The 18,783-nt window shown below is 38.0% G+C and overlaps 1 protein-coding gene across 2 annotated transcripts; it reads left to right on the top strand.

Moving 5' to 3' along the window:
- Window positions 1-415: 415 nt before the first annotated feature.
- Window positions 416-6,438, top strand: LOC109210571 (U4/U6.U5 small nuclear ribonucleoprotein 27 kDa protein-like). Of its 2 annotated transcripts, XR_002065576.1 has the most exons (3): window positions 416-1,205; window positions 5,091-5,224; window positions 5,848-6,438. XR_002065576.1 is itself a non-coding variant. In XM_019374002.1 (2 exons), exon 1 carries the CDS (start codon window positions 543-545, stop codon window positions 1,194-1,196), a length of 654 nt encoding a protein of 217 aa, XP_019229547.1. In that variant the 5' UTR covers window positions 416-542; the 3' UTR covers window positions 1,197-1,205; window positions 5,848-6,438. The 2 variants fall into 2 exon arrangements, 1 of the variants encoding a protein (XP_019229547.1); XM_019374002.1 differs by lacking the exon at window positions 5,091-5,224.
- The last annotated feature ends 12,345 nt before the right edge of the window (window positions 6,439-18,783 follow it).

The following is an 18,783-nucleotide window of genomic DNA, read 5'->3' as shown; positions in this document are numbered from 1 at the left end:
TTCTTATTCTATATTGTTACTTTGAACTAAGTTTCTTAACATAACTTTAGTTTCTTGATTGTAAAATTTATCCTGTTAAAGTATATATAGATAATCCAGCCAAAAGTTTATTAGTGAATCTCTATTTATTTGATGAAAAAAATCTCTATTTATTTAATTTTTCAATAATATTTAATTTAAGAAATGTGAAAAAAGTAACACTAAAAATGAAAACGCTTACCGGAAGTTATATATTTCAGATATTGTGACCATTTTATTATTAATGTGTAGTGTTGTGATTTTTAAGTGATAAAATAAAGTTGTATAATATTTGTGAAAAAACCTTATAATTATACGATTATTTTTAAAATTTACCCTAAAACTCGTAGATACCAAAAGACAAAACAAAATAAAAAGGGAGTAAGAGAGAAAAGAAAGGAAAAGAGTAAATAGCGCAAAACCGGGATTGCATTTCTCCTAAATCCTTCTGAGGAAAACAATATCACCGTCTCTTCTTTGTTCAAACTTCAAAACCCTTCTACTCTCCTTCCCTTAACGGTACGATGACCGACCGTGACCGAACTCGATACCGTGACCGTGAAATTGACCGGGATCGTGACCGTGACCGGGAGAGAGAGCGAGAGAGGGACAAGGATAGAGACAGAGATCGGAAACGTGACCGGGATGACCGTGACCGGAGAGACCGTGAACGTTCTTACACCCCTGACCATATCAAAACCAGTCGACACACTCGCTCCCGAACTCGTTCCCCTTCCACTGACCGTCACCGCCACCGTCAACGTTCTACTTCCCGCTCCCGTTCTCCCACTGACCGCCGCAACCGCCACCGTCACCACCGTCCCTCAGCGGAAAGTCCTCCTAGAAAGAGACGAAAAGATGATGGCGATAGGGATAAGGATAGGGATAGAGATACGCGGAGAGAGGTTGAGGATTTTGTGGACGGGATAGCGAAAGAACAGAAGAAGCAGAAGAAGAAGGAGGAGGAGGGGAGTGGTGATGAAGAGATGATGGATGAGGAAGAGATTGAGATGATGAAGAAATTGGGGATACCGGTAGGGTTTGATTCGACAAAGGGGAAGCCAGTGGCAGGGAATGATGTGGGTGCTGTAAGGAAAGTCACTAAACGGCAGCCTCGACAGTACATGAATAGGCGTGGTGGCTTCAATAGGCCCTTGCCTGCTGAGTGCAACCGCTGATTTTCCCAGGTTTTTGTTCTTATTGTCTCTATAAACGAAGAGTTTAGCTCCTCCTTTTTTTTTGTGTGTGCTTAAGGGGGGAGGGGGGTTAGTTTTGAAATTTTAAGTAGTAGAGGGTTGATTTATGTATATTTAGTGTTTGGTTGAGCTTCTTAATGGAATTATGATGTTATCCGTCAAATAATGAGTAATGAACTCTTACTTGTTTGGTTAGGACAATACAAAGCAGTGATAAGAAAATGGAACTTGGGCCTAACTTAATCCCAAAAACTAGTTATATGGGACTCAATGTCATTGTTTTGGATTAGTTGAAGAATTGAGCTGAAGGAGAGAAATTCAAAACAGTGTTATTCAGTGAAAATTGACTATATTAGTGAATTTTGTTTCTTATTGCGAGTATATAACATGTGCATGTTTAACCTCTTAAGCTTTTAATAAGGCATGATATACTTTATTACCATGTGTCGGATTCATGGTTTTTTTCGAGCTTCAATTTTTTTAGCCCTTCTAAATAAATTAGATAATCTGGAAGTGCATCTGAAGATAATATCCCCGTCCAAAAGGCTTTTCTTTTAAAAATCCCTTCATTGTAGCTTTGCACTATGTTTGTCCTTATGCCATGTTCACGAAAAAAAACTGTTTAGAAAGATCAAGTGTCTGGGAAATGGTTACTTGCGGATTTTGGTGGAAAATTAGGAAGAGTGTGCAAAAGATATGGTAGTCATGGAATTAATCCAGTTTTTGTGCATTAGTGGAATTACGTATGCATAACAACGATGGTGCTCTGTTGATGCATACTTATACAATTTCTACACAAATTAAACTGAAACAAACTGATGCCCTTAAGTGTAATTACATGTATGCATGTTGAGATTGAGATATGTAAATTCATCAATAGTCAAGAATCTCAATCGTGTTTAAGATTTGAACTAAATTTCACAATAGTGGATGCTTGTCAGTTATTCATGTCTTCCTTGTAAGTCATTAACCCAGATTGGGTTTGCATTCTCTAAAATTTGGTCAACTCCCCTTTATGGTTATCTTTGTTTAACATTAAGATGGTTTGTTGAAGTTATTCAATGGGTTATTGCAAAATATTCCAGAATCCATGATGTAGCATTTACTGTTTAATGATGTACGCATAGAAGCCCGAGGTAAGTAGAAAAATTGTATAATTTTCACCTAGCGGAGAAAAATGTAAAACAAAAAGAAAAAGAAAGAGATACAGAAAAAAGAAATTTTAGTCTTATGTAGAGCTTTGGGAGTCGGGTTGATACAACACTCTTATAGTTTCTTGAACTTTGACTTTCCGTGATGCTTAGTGCTGCTATGGCCTTCTTAACATGGCCCGACATTGGCAAAGTTTGGTTGGGGGCAGGACAGGGGATATCTTTAATGTGCCAATGGCAAGCTATACCTTAGTAACTTGTTTCACAGTGTTGATTTTCTTTTTATCTAGCTGCCAAGCAAAATATAAAAGAGACACCTGTAATTAGACTTGTTATTGTTTTCTTCTGATACGGTAAAACTTACCCTCACAAACCCCCAACCCAGGAGACCAAAAGTCTTTTTTCACTTTGTTTCCTTCGTGCGGCAAACCTGCAAGCTTGTGGTTGGAGGTGAGGGTCAGACCACTAGGCTAACAATGAAACGCATACCTTCTTTATGTATTCCCTACAGGGAAGTATCTAATATTGCAGAAGAGCATAACTTCAGCTGCACCCAATATTCGATGACAGCAAAATGACATGTATGATATCTACAAATCTGTTTATTTTTTATAAGTTTCTTAAGTCGTTTCTTGGTAAACCACTTTTTAAACAGGTTTATCTGCAAACCTGTCCAAGAAGTGGAAACCTTCTTTTCTTGTTTGCTTCAAAATTGTCCTGATGTAGGAAGCACGTTGTTTTCGTGTAGTAAACATAAGATTAATTGCTTTTGTGTAACTGGAAAGTCTGCGAGAGTATTGACTATTCGGAGCACAATAAAGGAAAAAAAAAAAAAGACAACATGGGCTACGTGGATGGCTGATGAATATGACAAGTTTCTGAATGGAACAAGTAAACGGAAAAAAATGGAACCTTTGTAACTCTTTTATTCTCATCAAGATTACGGGTATCTTTTCTTCTTCTCTTATTCATGCTCTTCCAGCTTCTTCCTGCTGCAGTTGCTGGAAAACACTGAATAAGGTAAGGAAGGATGGAGCTCCTGTTAGTTGTCTTTGCCCTGAGCTTGCTTCTTTTGATAAGATTTAGCTAACGTCTTTTGCCCCAATTGGCAGTTTGGTAAGCTGAGTCTATTCTGTACTAGGGTTTCAAAGCTTTTACCGTGACACATTAAGAGATTAGAATGGTTACATTACCATAATCCAAGTGTATTTTCCTGGAAATTCTTTGCAATTTGGACAGTCTACTAAAGTAAAAATATTAAGAATTGTATCAAGGTTTGTACATATTTAGCCCTATTAACTCCTACTGTATTTATTGCATTGCTATTTAACAAAGCCTCAATTACTTTCTTAGTTCGATGAGAGTCGGTTTTCTGCGCTTAATGAAGAGAAACTAGAAGAGAAGAATATTAACATAACATGGTCGATTAGGAGTTAACTTTCGTAGTAGTGAAGTAATAGAGGTGGCAAAAACATCGAAATCACATCAAACACCACCACCAACGACAACTACAACAACAACAACAACCCAGTATAATCCCACTAGTGGGGTCTGGGGAGATAGAGCGTACGCAGACCTTACCCCTACTCCTACTTCCCACTCACATTAATTTTTTGGGATAGGTAAGGGTTGCTCTCCAATGCAAGATGCGGTTTTTTGCCATCTTTAGGAAGTAGTAGGAAGATGGTAGTAAGTGGTACCTGGTTGCCATCAGTTGTGAAGTAGCTCAAGTAAGGATTAAGTTGCTATTGGTTTTTGAGTTTGTTTCATAGATACTTGTTAGTGTTGTCAAAGGTTCATTTAAGGCGCACTTAAGTCCTGGAACTTAGAAAATCTCAAGGAGGGTGCTTTGCCTCACTTAAGCTGCGCTTCGGTGTTAGGCAAGGCACCAAGACATGCCCCTTATTGCCCATGAGTTCTATCTTAAATGGAGCAATACTAGACCACAAGTATAATCGGCAACTAAGTGTATTAGTTGTTAAGGAAAACAATATGAATGAATTTGTTACTTTTCTCTTGAATTACATATATATTTTTATTTTTTTCTTGCGTTGCGCCTTTTATATCTAAAGCCTACACTTAAATTGCGCTTTGCCCTTAAAGCCCAAATGGACCTAGAGCGCTTTTTAGAGCTTTTCGCTTTAGACAACACCAATGTTGTCAAAGGCGCGCTTAAGCCCTAAAGCAAGGCTCAAAGCATGTTGAGCGCTTCGCCTCGCTTTGCAGGCGCTTCAGTGTCGCCTCAAGGTTCTAAGGCATATTTTTCCTTGCCAATGAGTGTAATCATGAAAAGGCGATATTGAACAATTGATATTTCACATTATCGATATTTTTTTTGTCCATATATTTGTTATTCATGCTTATAATTATTTGTCTTGGACTACATATACATATTTATACCTTTTCTCCATTTTCGCCTTTTTTCATTAAAGCCCACGCTTATTTGCGCTTTGCGCTTAAAATCCCAACGGGCCTTAGAGCTTTTTTACGCTTTTCGCCTTTGATAACACTGGACAACACCGATACTTGTGTTTGTTCTTATCCCCTTTAACGGTATAGATACTCACCATTTATATGATACTACTAGTATTCACATGATGCGAAATGGTACCTTCAGAATTTGCCTGGACAATTCTTTTGCTCCTAATATTACCATAATATATAATATAATATAATACTTTATCGGTTTTTTTTTCTTGATAAGTAATACACATACTTATTACAGGGTTCGTTTTATTCATATTTTGATTGTCTAAGCATCAAGGGAAGTTCGTATTTTGGAAGATGGAATGATACTTTGACAGATAGGTTTCAGCCCTATTCCCTTTGATCCTGTAGCTAGATGTTGGATTATTGCTGGTAATCCTTTTTATCTTTATTTAAAACACTTCCACTGGCTCTTGTAAGTGGTCTTTGTACTGTTCTCAACCAATCAAAATTTTTGACACACCCAAACAAATGTGAGTGCTTAGTTAAATTTAATATTGCTGAAAAAAGGAAAATAAGTTTTCATCAGATAAACATTTCATTAACTTCAAAGAAATTGCCTCGTTGTACAAAGATAACAAATGGTATTGGTAAAGGACTTATATTTCCCTGTATACAGTTTGCTCATTTTGTAGTTTCATTTTTTTGTGGTCTTAAGAGGTACTGTCATATAATGAAGAGTGGATAGTGATGAAGCTTATAGCCTATAGGTTAAGATTTTAGAAATGGCTTTGCTTTCATGGGGAAGGTTCTATGGCTGGATTGTGGATGAGCAATGCTATCATGGTCCAATTTGGGAAGTTCTTAAGTTCACAATTGCATGTCTCAGGAATTTGGAATGAGGCATTTTCGATATGGATATGGTTGGTTATTTGTGAGAAAAACATTTGACAATGTGTCTGCATTTATTTGTTAAGGTTCTTCCTTCTTTGTGCTACTTTTTCTATTGAAGAACTCAAATAATGATTTTAATGTGATATTCGGTCTATCCGCAGATGGAAATGCACTTTCTGCCTGGCTTCTTATGTGAGCGTGCCTCTTTGTCCAAGTAATGGAGACAATATAAGATCCTTTCAATTGTATGTTTAGGTCATAATGTGCTATTTTTCTCAAAACTTCATGGTAATTGGACTTCTGCGGTGGAGAATAGGTTCACAGTTTGCTGCAGCCTGCACCAAGCAGTAACAGATGCGACCCATTACTTCAGGGTCCTGCCAAATGGTTTGCTGGTTAATGGTGCCCCTCCCTCCCTTTAAAGCAGTCATCCTTTAACACCATCTGTTATCTCATGGAGATCACTGATGCAAACATGCATTTGGGCTATTGCTTCTTGTCTAGGTGCTCTCAGATTTCTCCCCAATGATAGGCTTTTCTTCATAAATCAACTTACGTTTGGATTTGACTATAGTGTTGCTCACTATGCACTTTGGTGTGTGCACTAAAGTCTAGGATTGATCCCTTTACCTTGTATTGATATTTGTAATCTTGGCCATTGGTACGAACTATGTCATTTACTTTCTTGATGATGTAGAATCTGACCCAGCTCTGGGGCATAAGCTATTTAACTCAGGTTGGAGTGATCGATATTTGATGGTTCCTTTCAGTATGAAAATGGTTATAACGGACAATGAGTTTTCTCACAGAGGGAACTGGGTCCACTTTTCGTTCCCTCATGATATAAATTACAGGATTGATGTTTTTTAGTCATTGAGAAGGAAAGAAGATAAAGGAAGTGGGGAAATGGTTCCTTTTTTTCTGGTAGTTTTATTTTTTTCCATAATTTTTTGGGCGCGGGGGCTAGTGAGGTCATTTGATTTTCTATGCCATAATTTGTTGGGAGAGGCAGTTTTTAGAATCAAGGATGATATAACTTGAATAAGTTGTGTAGATGGATAGCTTGGGAGCTAAGTTGAGTTACCTATTGGTTTATTTTTGACATTATTATCCTTTTCGGCTAATTTTGTATCCTATATGATTTCTTTGGTCAAAATTCCTTTTTATCTAAGAAACTGATACCTTCAGATCAATTAATTTAGTACTATAGTGTTTTTAGCCCTGTTATATGTTTATTACATGTGTAATTCGACTAGGCATAATTAACCTTCAATTAATATGAATGTGTGATCGCTCAAACTAGTGGAAGTTAAAAACTTAAAGGGATCATTAATTAAAAATATATACGAAAAGAGAAAAAATATATAAAAATAAAATGAAGTGTGGAGCTACGATTTAAGCCTAAATGCTTGAAGGGTCATTGACTCAAGGTAAAAATAGGAGGTGCTTTACCAACTTCCATCGTCATCTTCTTGCTAGAGGTCGAGTGAGGCGTAGATGTAAGTCCGGAAATTGATGGAGCAAGAAGACAAAGTCTAAATGAATGTAGATTTTGAAGAAAACTCCCATAAAACAGGGGGAAACGGAGAGAGATAGATACTTTTTTGGACCAATTTAATTATGATTTGCATTGGAGCGGATGAGTTAATGATGATGACAATCTCATCATCACCGGCGCCGGTCAACGGCGCTTAGCCTTGCGAACAACTTTAATTAGTTTGAAGGATTAAAATTACATGTTCCTATTTACTGAAGGTTGATTATACATAATCGAATTACACATGAATCAAAACTGGAATAAACCTATAACACAACTATAACAAACAACGACAACCCAGTAGTAATCCCACTAGAGGGGTCTGGGGAGGGCAGAGTGTACGCAGACCTTGCCCCTATCATGGAGGGTAGAGAGGGCATTTCCGGAAGACCCTCGGCTCAAAGACAAAAGATTTGTAACAACAACGAAACCAGACAAATAATATCAGTATTGTAAGCAACAACAAATAAGTGGAAGGACAATAATTATGGTAATAATAAAAATTGAAAATAAAAATAAAAAAGTGTGATGGAACAGAAATCGACAGCAGTCCTATACAAAATACTATCAGACTAGCAACAACGAGGAAAAAACGCTCAACTACAACTAACCTACAACTCTAATGTTCGACCTCTACATATCCTCGGAAATCTAAAGCTGCGCCATGTCCTGCCTGATCACTTCGCCCCAATACTTCTTAGGCAGCCATATACCTCTCCTCGTACCTGTCAAAGCCAATCGTTCACACCTCCTAACCGGGACATCTAGGCTCCTCCTCCGCACATGCCCGAACCATCTAAGCCTCGCTTTCTGCATCTTGCCGCCTATGGGAGCCACGCCGACCTTCTCCGAATATCTTCATTCCAAATCTTATCCAGCCTAGTGTGCCCGCACATCCATCTCAACATCCTCATTTCGGCTACTTTCATCTTCTGGATATGAGAATTCTTGATTGGCCAACACTCAGCCCAATACAGCATGGCCGATCTAACCACCGCTCTATAGAACTTACCTTTAAGTTTCAGTGGCACCTTCTTGTCACACATGACTCCAGACGCTAACCTCTATTTCATCCACCCCACACCGATACGGTGCGTGACATCCTCGTCGATTTTTCAATCTACTTGGATAATAGACCCTAGGTACTTGAAACTCTCTCTCTTAGGGATGACTTGCGAGTCAAGTCTCACCTCCACGTCCGCTTCCCCCGACACATCGCTGAACTTACACTCCAAATATTCCGTCTTGGTCCTACTCAACTTGAAACCTTTAGACTCCACGATTTGCCTCCATACCTCCAGTCTCTCATTAACGCCGCATCTCGTCTCATCAATGAGAACTATATCATCAGCGAATAACATACACCATGGCACCTTCCCTTGAATGTGGTGTGTCAATGCGTCCATCACCAGGTCAAATAAGAACGGGCTAAGCGCAGATCCTTGGTGTAACCCCATAACCACCGGAAAAGGCTCCGAGTCACCTCCCATAGTCCTAACCCGAGTCTTAGCTCCATCATATAAATCCTTTATCACCCTAATATAAGCTACCGGCACACCTTTCACCTATAGGCGTAACTTTGCCTCGCCGAAAATGGGGAGGGGAATACCACGAAAAACTTTGATATCAGAATGATGAGATTAAAGAAGCAGAAGGAAGCTGTTCCAGAATAGTGATTGCAATAATCCCAAAAGGGTTAGTGATTTGAGCAAAAACCACAACACCAAAGGCGCAAGTAACGCCGGTTGACAAATTGCCGAGACAAAGAGCGCATCAACCCAACATAGGAGATTTGGCCAGCGCTTCCCTTTCGTGCTGAGGGAAGTAAAAGCCTAGCAAGTAGTGGAATTACGCCCGTAACCATGCGGAGCAAGATAATACAGACAAAAGCACCAAAGGGGCAAAACCTTAAATAGGGACAACTGAATGAAATAGTAACAAGAATGGTGGCACACAAAAGGAAATTGCAATTGGAGCAAAGGCAACTACAAGCTGAGTAGGGGGACAAAGAGGAAAGGAATGAGCTAATGTGTTTGAAGGGAACAAAATGGCAGGTAAAGGTATGATCTCAATTTTTTTCCCCCAAAAATTGTTGAGGGCATGGCATGAAATAGTGGAATTGGATCGTGAAGATGTAGCTACTGGAAATGATAGGTGGAAATTAGCTATCATCCTATACATGGTAGGGCGAACTCCAACCATTGGAACAATAGAAAAGATTCATAGCTGCACATGGGTATGTTTCGATCAAGTCACAGGCCTATCTGTATAATGATGACTATTTCGTGATCATATTCAGTTGTGATGAGGATATGGACGTGATTATGTGTTTGGGGCCTCATAACTTGAACAACATACCAGTTATGATTAAACCATGGACTTCGAAATTCAATTTCAATGATGAAGTTTTGAAGAATCATTGATCATATTCAGTTGTGATGAGGATATGGACGTGAATGTGTTAATTGACACAAGTTATCTACATTCTAAGCAAAATAGGAAGCAGTTTGGAACAGCCAATCTATGTAGATGAATGTACTATTCAAAGTAGTAGGATAATTTTGGTGGAAGTTGATGCAGGATAGGATAAGAGTTTGATGCAGAATCAAAATTGGAATGAGGATTGGCAGGAAGTAAAGGGCATGTCTACGGCAAAAAAAAAAAAAAAAAAAAACACTTAGATACCAGAGAATAATAAGTTGGAAGCTATGGTTAATGGACTCAATGTACTGGTAGAACAAGGAAAGTCAATTCATGAGAATTGAAATCCAACTGACCCACGTGCAATGCAATGTAGTACAAGTGGAGGAAAAGAGGGTGGTAAAAAAAAATCTCTCCAACCCTTACATATCACGATGATTGTGAGAGGTTTTAATAAAGTATTTAAGTACAAGGAGATGAATGTATTTGTTAGGGGGAATAAACTAAGTTTTATAGCAATAATTGAGCATAGAGTTCAAAATATAAAAGCTAAAAAGATCACCAATACACTTCTACCTAGATGGTGTTGGTTTACAAATGACTCAAATACAACTAGGGGAAGGATATGGGTGGCCTGGAATCCTAATAGTGTTCAGTTCAATGCTATAGTATTTCATATATGGTAATTTCCAAATACTAAGTACCAGCAGGCTTTCATTTTCACAGTTGAGTATAGACTACATACAGTATTTGATAGGCTAGACTTCTGGAATACCTTGAGGGAAGTGGAAGACCAAGTGCGCTGTCCATGGATGATTTCAACATAATTTTAGATCTGGATGACAGGGTCAATGGGAGTGCAGTACATAAAATGAAGTTAAAGACTGCCGAATTCATGGAGGATTATAAGATGACATAATTACCAACTATAGGCAGCGGTTATACATGGACCAATGACATGTCTATAGAAGGATAGATAAAGCAATTGTAAATGCATACTGGATAACAAATATGCCTCCCCCACATGTGCAGGTGATGGACCCCTACTTCTCGGATCATTCTCCTCTTAGCCTTGAGATTGACTTACTGTTGGATATTGGGTTTGGGTCGTGGGTCGCCCATATGAACTGACCCGACCTGTTTTTAAAGGAGATATGATTAAGGGAAGTTACCTAGAGAAGGTTTAACTCCTAAAATAAAATTATCGCACGTTGAAAAGTAAGGGGGAGCATGGGGATCAACGTGGCTGAGTTTCACGGTAGTTTTTTTTTCTTCTCTGACAACTTCCCTTCTCTATATAATCAATGCTCCCATTCTTCAGAAATATATACTCTGAGAAATCCTCCCCACAAAGATAGAAACACACTAAAAGCAAGAAAAGAAGGTATTTAGTTCGTGAACAAGAATTTCGTTTCCAAGAGAGACAAAATCGAATTCGGGCAATTGATTGGAACAGATTCCGCAAAAATCTTCCGCTGTTGTTAACATGTACACAAATTTGATATCCCTGTTACTCGATTTTAGTCAACAATGGTATCACACCCTACGTTGTTTGCTCCTAATTGTTGCCCCATATTCTGGAAATTTACAATGGTAATGTTCCCGTTATTACAAGTTATCCCAAACCTGTATCATGGTTAAATAACACAATCACCGGGTACTGGTAAACAAAAATTATTGGTATCTTTTATCAAATCCATAGAAACTGAATCTTTGAACTTTAGGAACCGGTCATTGAAACAAATTATTAGTCGAGTTAACAACTTTCAGAAATTCTTGATTCACCAAAAGTCGGCATTGGTCCCGTAAAAGAATTATCTCTAACACTCAAGAAAGTTTCTGCTTGTTTCAAAGTAATTCCCTTTGCAGTTTTTTTTTGTTTATATTGGTTTCACGCCAAATTATTATAACAGTATTTTATATATTACTGTCTCCTAAAAGTTAAAGTAAGTAAGACTTTAACTTTACAATATATGGAATTGTGATATAATTTTTGTCATTTATTGTTCAAGTTAACATTTAATAGAATAGAAAATGATATGGCTTCCTGAATCTTTGCCCCTAACAACCAAAAAAAGGAAAAAAACAATAGTATTCACGGCAGCCACTATGTGAGCCTATTTGTTTTAAGAACAATGAGAAAGATAGAAATAGAAAATGCCATTAAAGTTATAGATTTTCAATGGTCCTATGTAACTGATGTTGTTTTGTTGTTGGTAGACAAGTAAGTGCTATGAATACCATCGGTTGTGGCTGCAAAGTTGAGGAATAGAATCAGATTTAATTTCTATTAACAAATTTAGTCTAAATCCCTAAGGTTGTCTCTTAATATTAAAATAAGTTTAATCTTAATCCCTCAATTAATATCCTTCTACAAGTAATTGTGATATATGTTGTCACATTGGATGGTTGTAGCCATTCTTATTATTTCCTTGGTCCTATTTCAGATATGGCTGAACAGGGACAAGTTTGAATTACTCCAAGTGGGAGTTCTCGAAGTCAAGGAAGGGGATAACGTAGAAGGGTACGTCGTCGCAGGACTTATTTCTATAATAATTCAGACTCGGAGCCTAAAGTCATCAGGAATGTCCCAAGGGCGAGACAAAATGAGCTAAGGGATCGAAGGGCTGAACGAAGGGAAAGATAAATGAAATTTAGGGAGTTTAAGGAATTTAAAATGGGCCTTGATGTTTCCATTCCTGAACATGTACACCATTTTCAGTTAAAAAGAGTTGAATTGGCTAATTACGTAGAACTTACTGATTGGAAAGCATTAGCTATTTTAGCGAACTCTCTTCGAGCCTTGGAGTGAAATTTTAACTGAGATTTATCATGATATATATCCCAATGCACCTTTTAGTGTGTATGTGAAAGAGTTAGTGTTCGATTGGTACATGTATGTTCTAGCAAACATGTAAATTATTATTATGTGTTTTATCTTAATGAAATTTAAATTATGTTACTTGTCTCACCAGTTACATACATTGTTTATCATTTTTTTTGTAATGGATTGAGACTTGAAATAAAGTACACACTAAGAAGTGATTTTAATATTAATTAGAATATTTAGATATAGATGATGAATGAAAACGTAGTGACCATTCGATTCTATAATAAATGTAGAATTAATATTATAATTAATTTACTTGAGTGTGTAATCATATGCATAAATTGACTGAAGTATATATTGATGATTTAAACTTGTAATATTATCTCTAATAACAGACATGGCATCGAAAAGTATCATTGCTGACTTGAACAAGGGTGACAAACTGAATGGTAAAAATTACGACATCTGGAGTGGTAAGATGTGGTATGTACTCAAAGAGCAAGATGCTCTTGAAAGTATTAACCATGCTTTGAGTCACCCAGAGGAGGGTAACACTGCCCAACACTGGATGGATATGGAAACTTACAATATTTGGAAGAAAAAGATTCCACTGCACGTGAAATTATTGTAAGCTCAGTTGCTGATGGTCTCATACACGAATGTGAACAATATCCTATTTCTCAAGTCATATGGGCACATTTAAGAGAGGCGTATGGGGGTACAACTGTGACTCGCCTTCGACAGCTGACAATCAAGTTTGACACGTACAAAAAGCGTCTTGGTCACAGTGTCAAACAACATCTAAGGGTGATGTCAAATATGATTGCTCAACTCAAAAGTGCTGGACATGTTCTCTATGATGAGCAGCAGGTTCAGGCAGTGATTCGGTCTCTTCCCAATAATTGGGAACATCTGAAGGTTAACTTGACCCATAATGATAATATCAAAACTTTTGCTGATGTTGCCCGTCATGTGGAGCTCGAAGACGAGCAGCTTAGTGCTACTAAAGCTGTACGCCTAATGCCTCTATGGCAGAATAGAGTGGTACAAAGAAATCAAGCTTCAAGCGCAAGAGAAACTGGAAAAATGGCGGAAAGGGTAAGGAGACTGGAGAAAGGTCCTCCAAGAAAAGAAACAAACCAAATTCTAAGAAAGGAAAACGGTTATACAAGAAGAAAGACAAGAGTAAGATGAAGTGCTACAATTGCCAAGTTCCAGGGTATTTTGCTCGTGAGTGCACTGAGCCGAAAAAGGTAGCATTTCAAAATATATCTCTTAGTGCTATATATGTTTCTAGCACTGTTTTGCTAACTAAATCTTATCCTGTGTGGATTGTAGACTTAGGGGCCACCGACCATGTGAGCCGCGATAGAGAAGCGTTTATAGAGTTTTGTCGAGTTCCACCTGGATCAAAGCATGTATATCTGGGAAATAATGCAAAGCTTGAAGTCAAAGGGATAGGCACTTGCAGAATGGACATGCGTGGTAGCCGAGCTTTGATGTTGCATGACGTCCTGTATGTTCTGGAGATTCGACGAAACTTAGTCTCTGTGTCTGTTCTTCTAGATTTAGATTTCAATTTAAACTTTGGTCGCAGTGGTCTTAGAATTACTCAAGACAATGTTTTTTATGGTTTTGGACATCGTTATGATGGTTTCATTATGTTAGATTGTAATCCTTCTACGTATAACTATTATGTTGACCGTTGTGTTATGGCATGTTATTCTAGTAACAATGATGTCGATGTTATTACATGGCATGCAAGATTAGGTCACATAGGGCAGGATCGAATGAATAGATTGGCTAAAGAAGGACATTTAGGTTCTTTCTCTAAAATTGAAATGCCAACTTGTGAAAATTGTCTTGCCGGAAAGATTACACGTAAACCATTTGGAAAGGCTAAGAGAGCTGATTTTCCATTATAATTAATCCATTCTAATATTTGTGGTCCAATAAATGTGTGGGCTAGGTCTGGTGCTTTATATTTTATTACGTTCATTGATGATTTCACACGCTTTGGTTATATCTATTTGATTTCTCGTAAATCTTAAGCACTTGAATGCTTTAATAAAAATTTTTAAATGAAGTTGAGAATCAATTAGACAAAAGGATTAAGACCTTAAGAACCGATAGAGGGCGTGAATATCTTTCAAAAGAATTTGAAGAATTGTGCAATGAAAAGGGAATCACCAGACAGTTAACTATTCCGTACACACCTCAACAGAATGGTGTAGCAGAAAGGAGGAATAGAACACTATTGGACATGATAAGGTCTATGATGAGGCAGGCAAATTTACCTATCTCTTTTTGGGGAGATGCGTTATTGACTGCAACTTACATATTGAACAAAGTGCCTTCTAAATCAGTTTCTTCCACTCCTTATGAGCTATGGACTGCTCATAAACCAAACTTAAAGGATTTACGGCCTTGGGGTTGTGCTGCACATGTAAAAGATTCCTTAGCAAGTTTGGTAAATTAGGTCCAAAGGCAAAAATGTATCTTTATAAGATATTCAGAACACTCCAAAGGGTATGTGTTCATTGGTGAATTAGAGGATGGAAGTGTTACTGAGATTGAATCACGAGATGTCACATTTCTGAAAAATGATTTTCCAAAGAAGGGCGAGGTAAAGAATGGAGATCCTCTTTATGAAATGGTGGACTCAGATAGTCAGCAAGTGTCTTCTGACACAGTTGATAATCAAATTGATCACGATCTTATTCTTGATCAGAGTGGGAGTGGGAACTCTCAATCCCAAAATCCTTCTGACAAACCTGAATTTCAACTACGAAAGAGTGCCAGGAAAAATATACCCAAACATACTTATGAAATTGAAGTATATTTTCTTGGTATCTCCCACAGAAATGGATGAGCCAAAGTTTGTGACTGAGGCTTTATCGAGCCCTGGAAAAGATGAGTGGATGAAAGCAATAAAAGAAGAATTAGAGTCCATAAAAACCAACAAGGTCTGGGATCTAGTTGACCTTCCGCCTGGGCGTAGAGCCATTGGGAACAAATTGGTTCTCAAAGTTAAACGCAAAGCGGATGAGTCAATAGAAAGATACAAGGCACAATTGGTGGCAAAAGGCTTTACTCAAGAAGCTGGAATAGATTATGAGGAAACATTTTCATCAGTTGTGAAGTTTACCTCAATTTGCTTACTTTTGGCTATTGTTGCACGCTTGGATCTAGAGTCACATCAAATGGACGTGAAGACAACTTTTCTCAATGGAGAACTAAACGAGGAAATCTACATAGAACAACCTGTAGGCTTCATTGTTAAAGGCCAAGAAAAGAAGGTCTGTAAATTGAAAAGTTCTATTTATGGCCTGAAGCAATCTTCAAGGCAATGGTATTTGAGATTTCACAAGGAGGTGATCTCATATGATTTCACCATGATCAATGAAGACCATTGCATTTATGTGAAGAAGTCCAATGGGTTGTTTGTAATTCTTTCTCTTTATGTGGACGATATTTTATTGGCCAGAAACAATTTGGAGTATTTGAAAACTATCAAGTCATGGCTCTCAAAGTCATTTGACATGAAAGATATGGGCGAGGCAAACTATATCCTTGGAGTTAATATCCAAAGAGGCCGTTCCAAAAAGTTATTGAGTCTATCTCAAGAAACTTATATAAATAAAATTTTGGAGCGTTTTCTCATGAATGGTTGCAAATCCATGGATACTCCTATAGCGAGAGGTGAAACTTTAAGCCTTGAAATGTGTGCCAAGACAAAAAATAAAAAGGAAGACATGTCTCGAGTTTCATATTCAAGTGCTGTCAGGAGCTTGATGTACGCTATGATATGTACTCGCCCAGACATTTGTTATGCCGTAGGTCTGATTAGCAGGTATCAATCCAATCCTGGAAGAGATCATTGGAAAGTTGTGAAGAGAATTTTCAGATACCTGAAAGGGAACTCCAAATTATTCACTATGTTATAGTGGAAATGATTTATACTTGAGAGGATATACAGATGCTGATTGGGCTGGTGATCGGAATGATAGAAAATCAACATCCAGTTATGCCTTCTTACTTAATGGTGGTGCTATATCATGGAAAATTAAGAAACAAAACTGTACATCCCTTTCAACAATGGAAGCTGAGTTCGTGGCTTCTGCGTATGCAGTACAAGAAGCTGTTTGGTTGAAGAGATTCTTTGAGCATTTGGATATTACAAAGAACTCTCAGGGTCCCATGACTCTATATTGTGATAGTCAAGCGACTATTGCATATACAAAAGATCCTAAGTATCACAGCAAGACCAAACACATTGACATCAAGTATAACTTTGTAAGAGACATGGTAGTAAGTGGAGAGATAAATTTACAGTACATTCCTACGCGAAGCATGATAGCTGATCCTTTTACAAAGACGTTATCTAGAGACCTGTTCGAGAAAAATGTTATGGCTCTAGGTTTGCGAAGGATATGAACATATTTATGTATTGTGAAATGACTTAAGTATTATAATATGCTTATCAATATTTGACTCTTGAATTATGCTTATATCTCATATGTATGTGATGAATGTTTTGTTGATAAAGTGTGTCGAACAAGTCGCGAGTTTGACCCTCTCACACGAGCAATCGCCTCGTTAAGAATCGTGAAGAGATGAGACCTTATGGAACCTTGGATAATCTGAGGTTATATTTACGTGTAGAGGTCGGTCTTGACGACTAATCAGACTTACGAATTTCACTATTCAATTATGACTTGTTTTGTAAGCCAGATGGAATTTTCTCCAAGAAGATGGTTTGAGGATTATTGAAGTGAGAAACTTGGGTTAGACATTTGGAGGTGTCTAGACCAAGATCTGTACGGTGTTGAATGATTAAAAGAATAAGGCACACGCGCCAATATAAGGTAAGAACACCGTAACATGTGTTTCATACCACGTGTGCTATCGACCATGGGATAATGGAAGAATGAATCCCTGCTTCTTCATTGTGTGAGATCCCAAAGAAGTTATATCAACTTTTATTAGAATATCCTTTGACCTTTTACTGTCTCTTGAAGTGCCAATCAGTGTTGCTACTTTAGCATGTCACTAATAGCCATGAGTGATTCGGCAATGCAGTGCATGTCTAGGAAAGCAGTTGATTTGGGATGAAAAGATTCGAGTAGAAAGGGAAGACGACTAAAATTTAGTAATTTAACCTGTATTCATAGGTCGACCATTACTCTTACCATGAGGGTATTGGGTGTAATTGTGGGTACAAAGTTAAACATGAACTCGAGTTCGCCTCTTTTCGAGGATGAGGGATCGGATAACTAGCTACTGGAATAGCCAACAATGTCTGGGGTATTGCGAGTAATAATAAGATCCTCATGGTAGTAGTGAATCTTTTCCGCATGTGATTAGATTTCTACATAGACCTATTAAACAACCTTAAAGGGTATAAGAATAATGTAGCTGTTAATGCTCGCTGGTCGCACGATCTATTTACCAGTATGAATTACGCGTGTTTTTTTTCACATAGCACTGGTTTGGGTCTAGCCCATCATGTGCGAAGTGCGAGATGTTGGATATTGGGTTTGGGTCACGGGTCGCAGATTGCCCATATGGACTGACCCGACCTATTTTTAAAGGAGATATGATTAAGGGAAGTTGCCTAGGGAAGGTTTAACTCCTAAAATAAAACTACCGCACGTTGAAAAATAAGGGGGAGCGTGGGTATCAACATGGGTCAGTTTCACGATAGTTTTTTTTCTTCTCTGACAACTTCCCTTCTCTATATAATCAACGCTCCCCTTCTTCAGAAATATATACTCTTAGAAATCCTCCCTACAAAGATAGAAACACACTAAAAGCAAGAAAAGAAGGTACTTAGTTCGTGAACAAGAATTTTGTTTCCAAGAGAGACGAAATCGGATTCGGGCAATTGATTGGAACAAATTCTGCAAAAATCTTCCGCTATTGTTAACAGGTACACAAATTCGATGTCCCTGTTATTCGATTTTAGTCAATACTTACCATTGGATGTTGGGAAGAAACCTTTTAGATTCTATAATTGGTGGGCAGATCACTCAAAATTTCAAAGCATAATGAAGGAAAATTAGCCTATCATGGTGGTAGAGAATAAGGAATGTATGGTAGAATCTGTAGACAATTAAGAAGGTGTATACGGTCGAAATCATATGCCTCCGATCTATGAGTTCGAGGGGTCATTTTGAGCCTGAGTTCGGGCAAGGTCGAGTTCGAGCTCAAGGGACCAGATCCGAGCTCGAGGACAGAGTGCAATGCCCGAAGACTGAAGCACGACGTACACCGAGGCCGAGTATGCTCGATCCCGAAATTGTACCG

Source organism: Nicotiana attenuata, unplaced genomic scaffold, assembly GCF_001879085.1.
Source record: "Nicotiana attenuata strain UT unplaced genomic scaffold, NIATTr2, whole genome shotgun sequence".
Taxonomy (NCBI): Eukaryota; Viridiplantae; Streptophyta; class Magnoliopsida; order Solanales; family Solanaceae; genus Nicotiana; species Nicotiana attenuata.
Note: the sequence above shows the minus strand (reverse complement) of the source record. Positions and strands in the feature narration are given on the sequence as shown.

What these genes read in the sequence shown, in the direction of transcription:
- LOC109210571 (XM_019374002.1), top strand. Translation starts at nt 543, where the DNA reads ATGACCGACCGTGACCGAACTCGATACCGTGACCGTGAAATTGACCGG.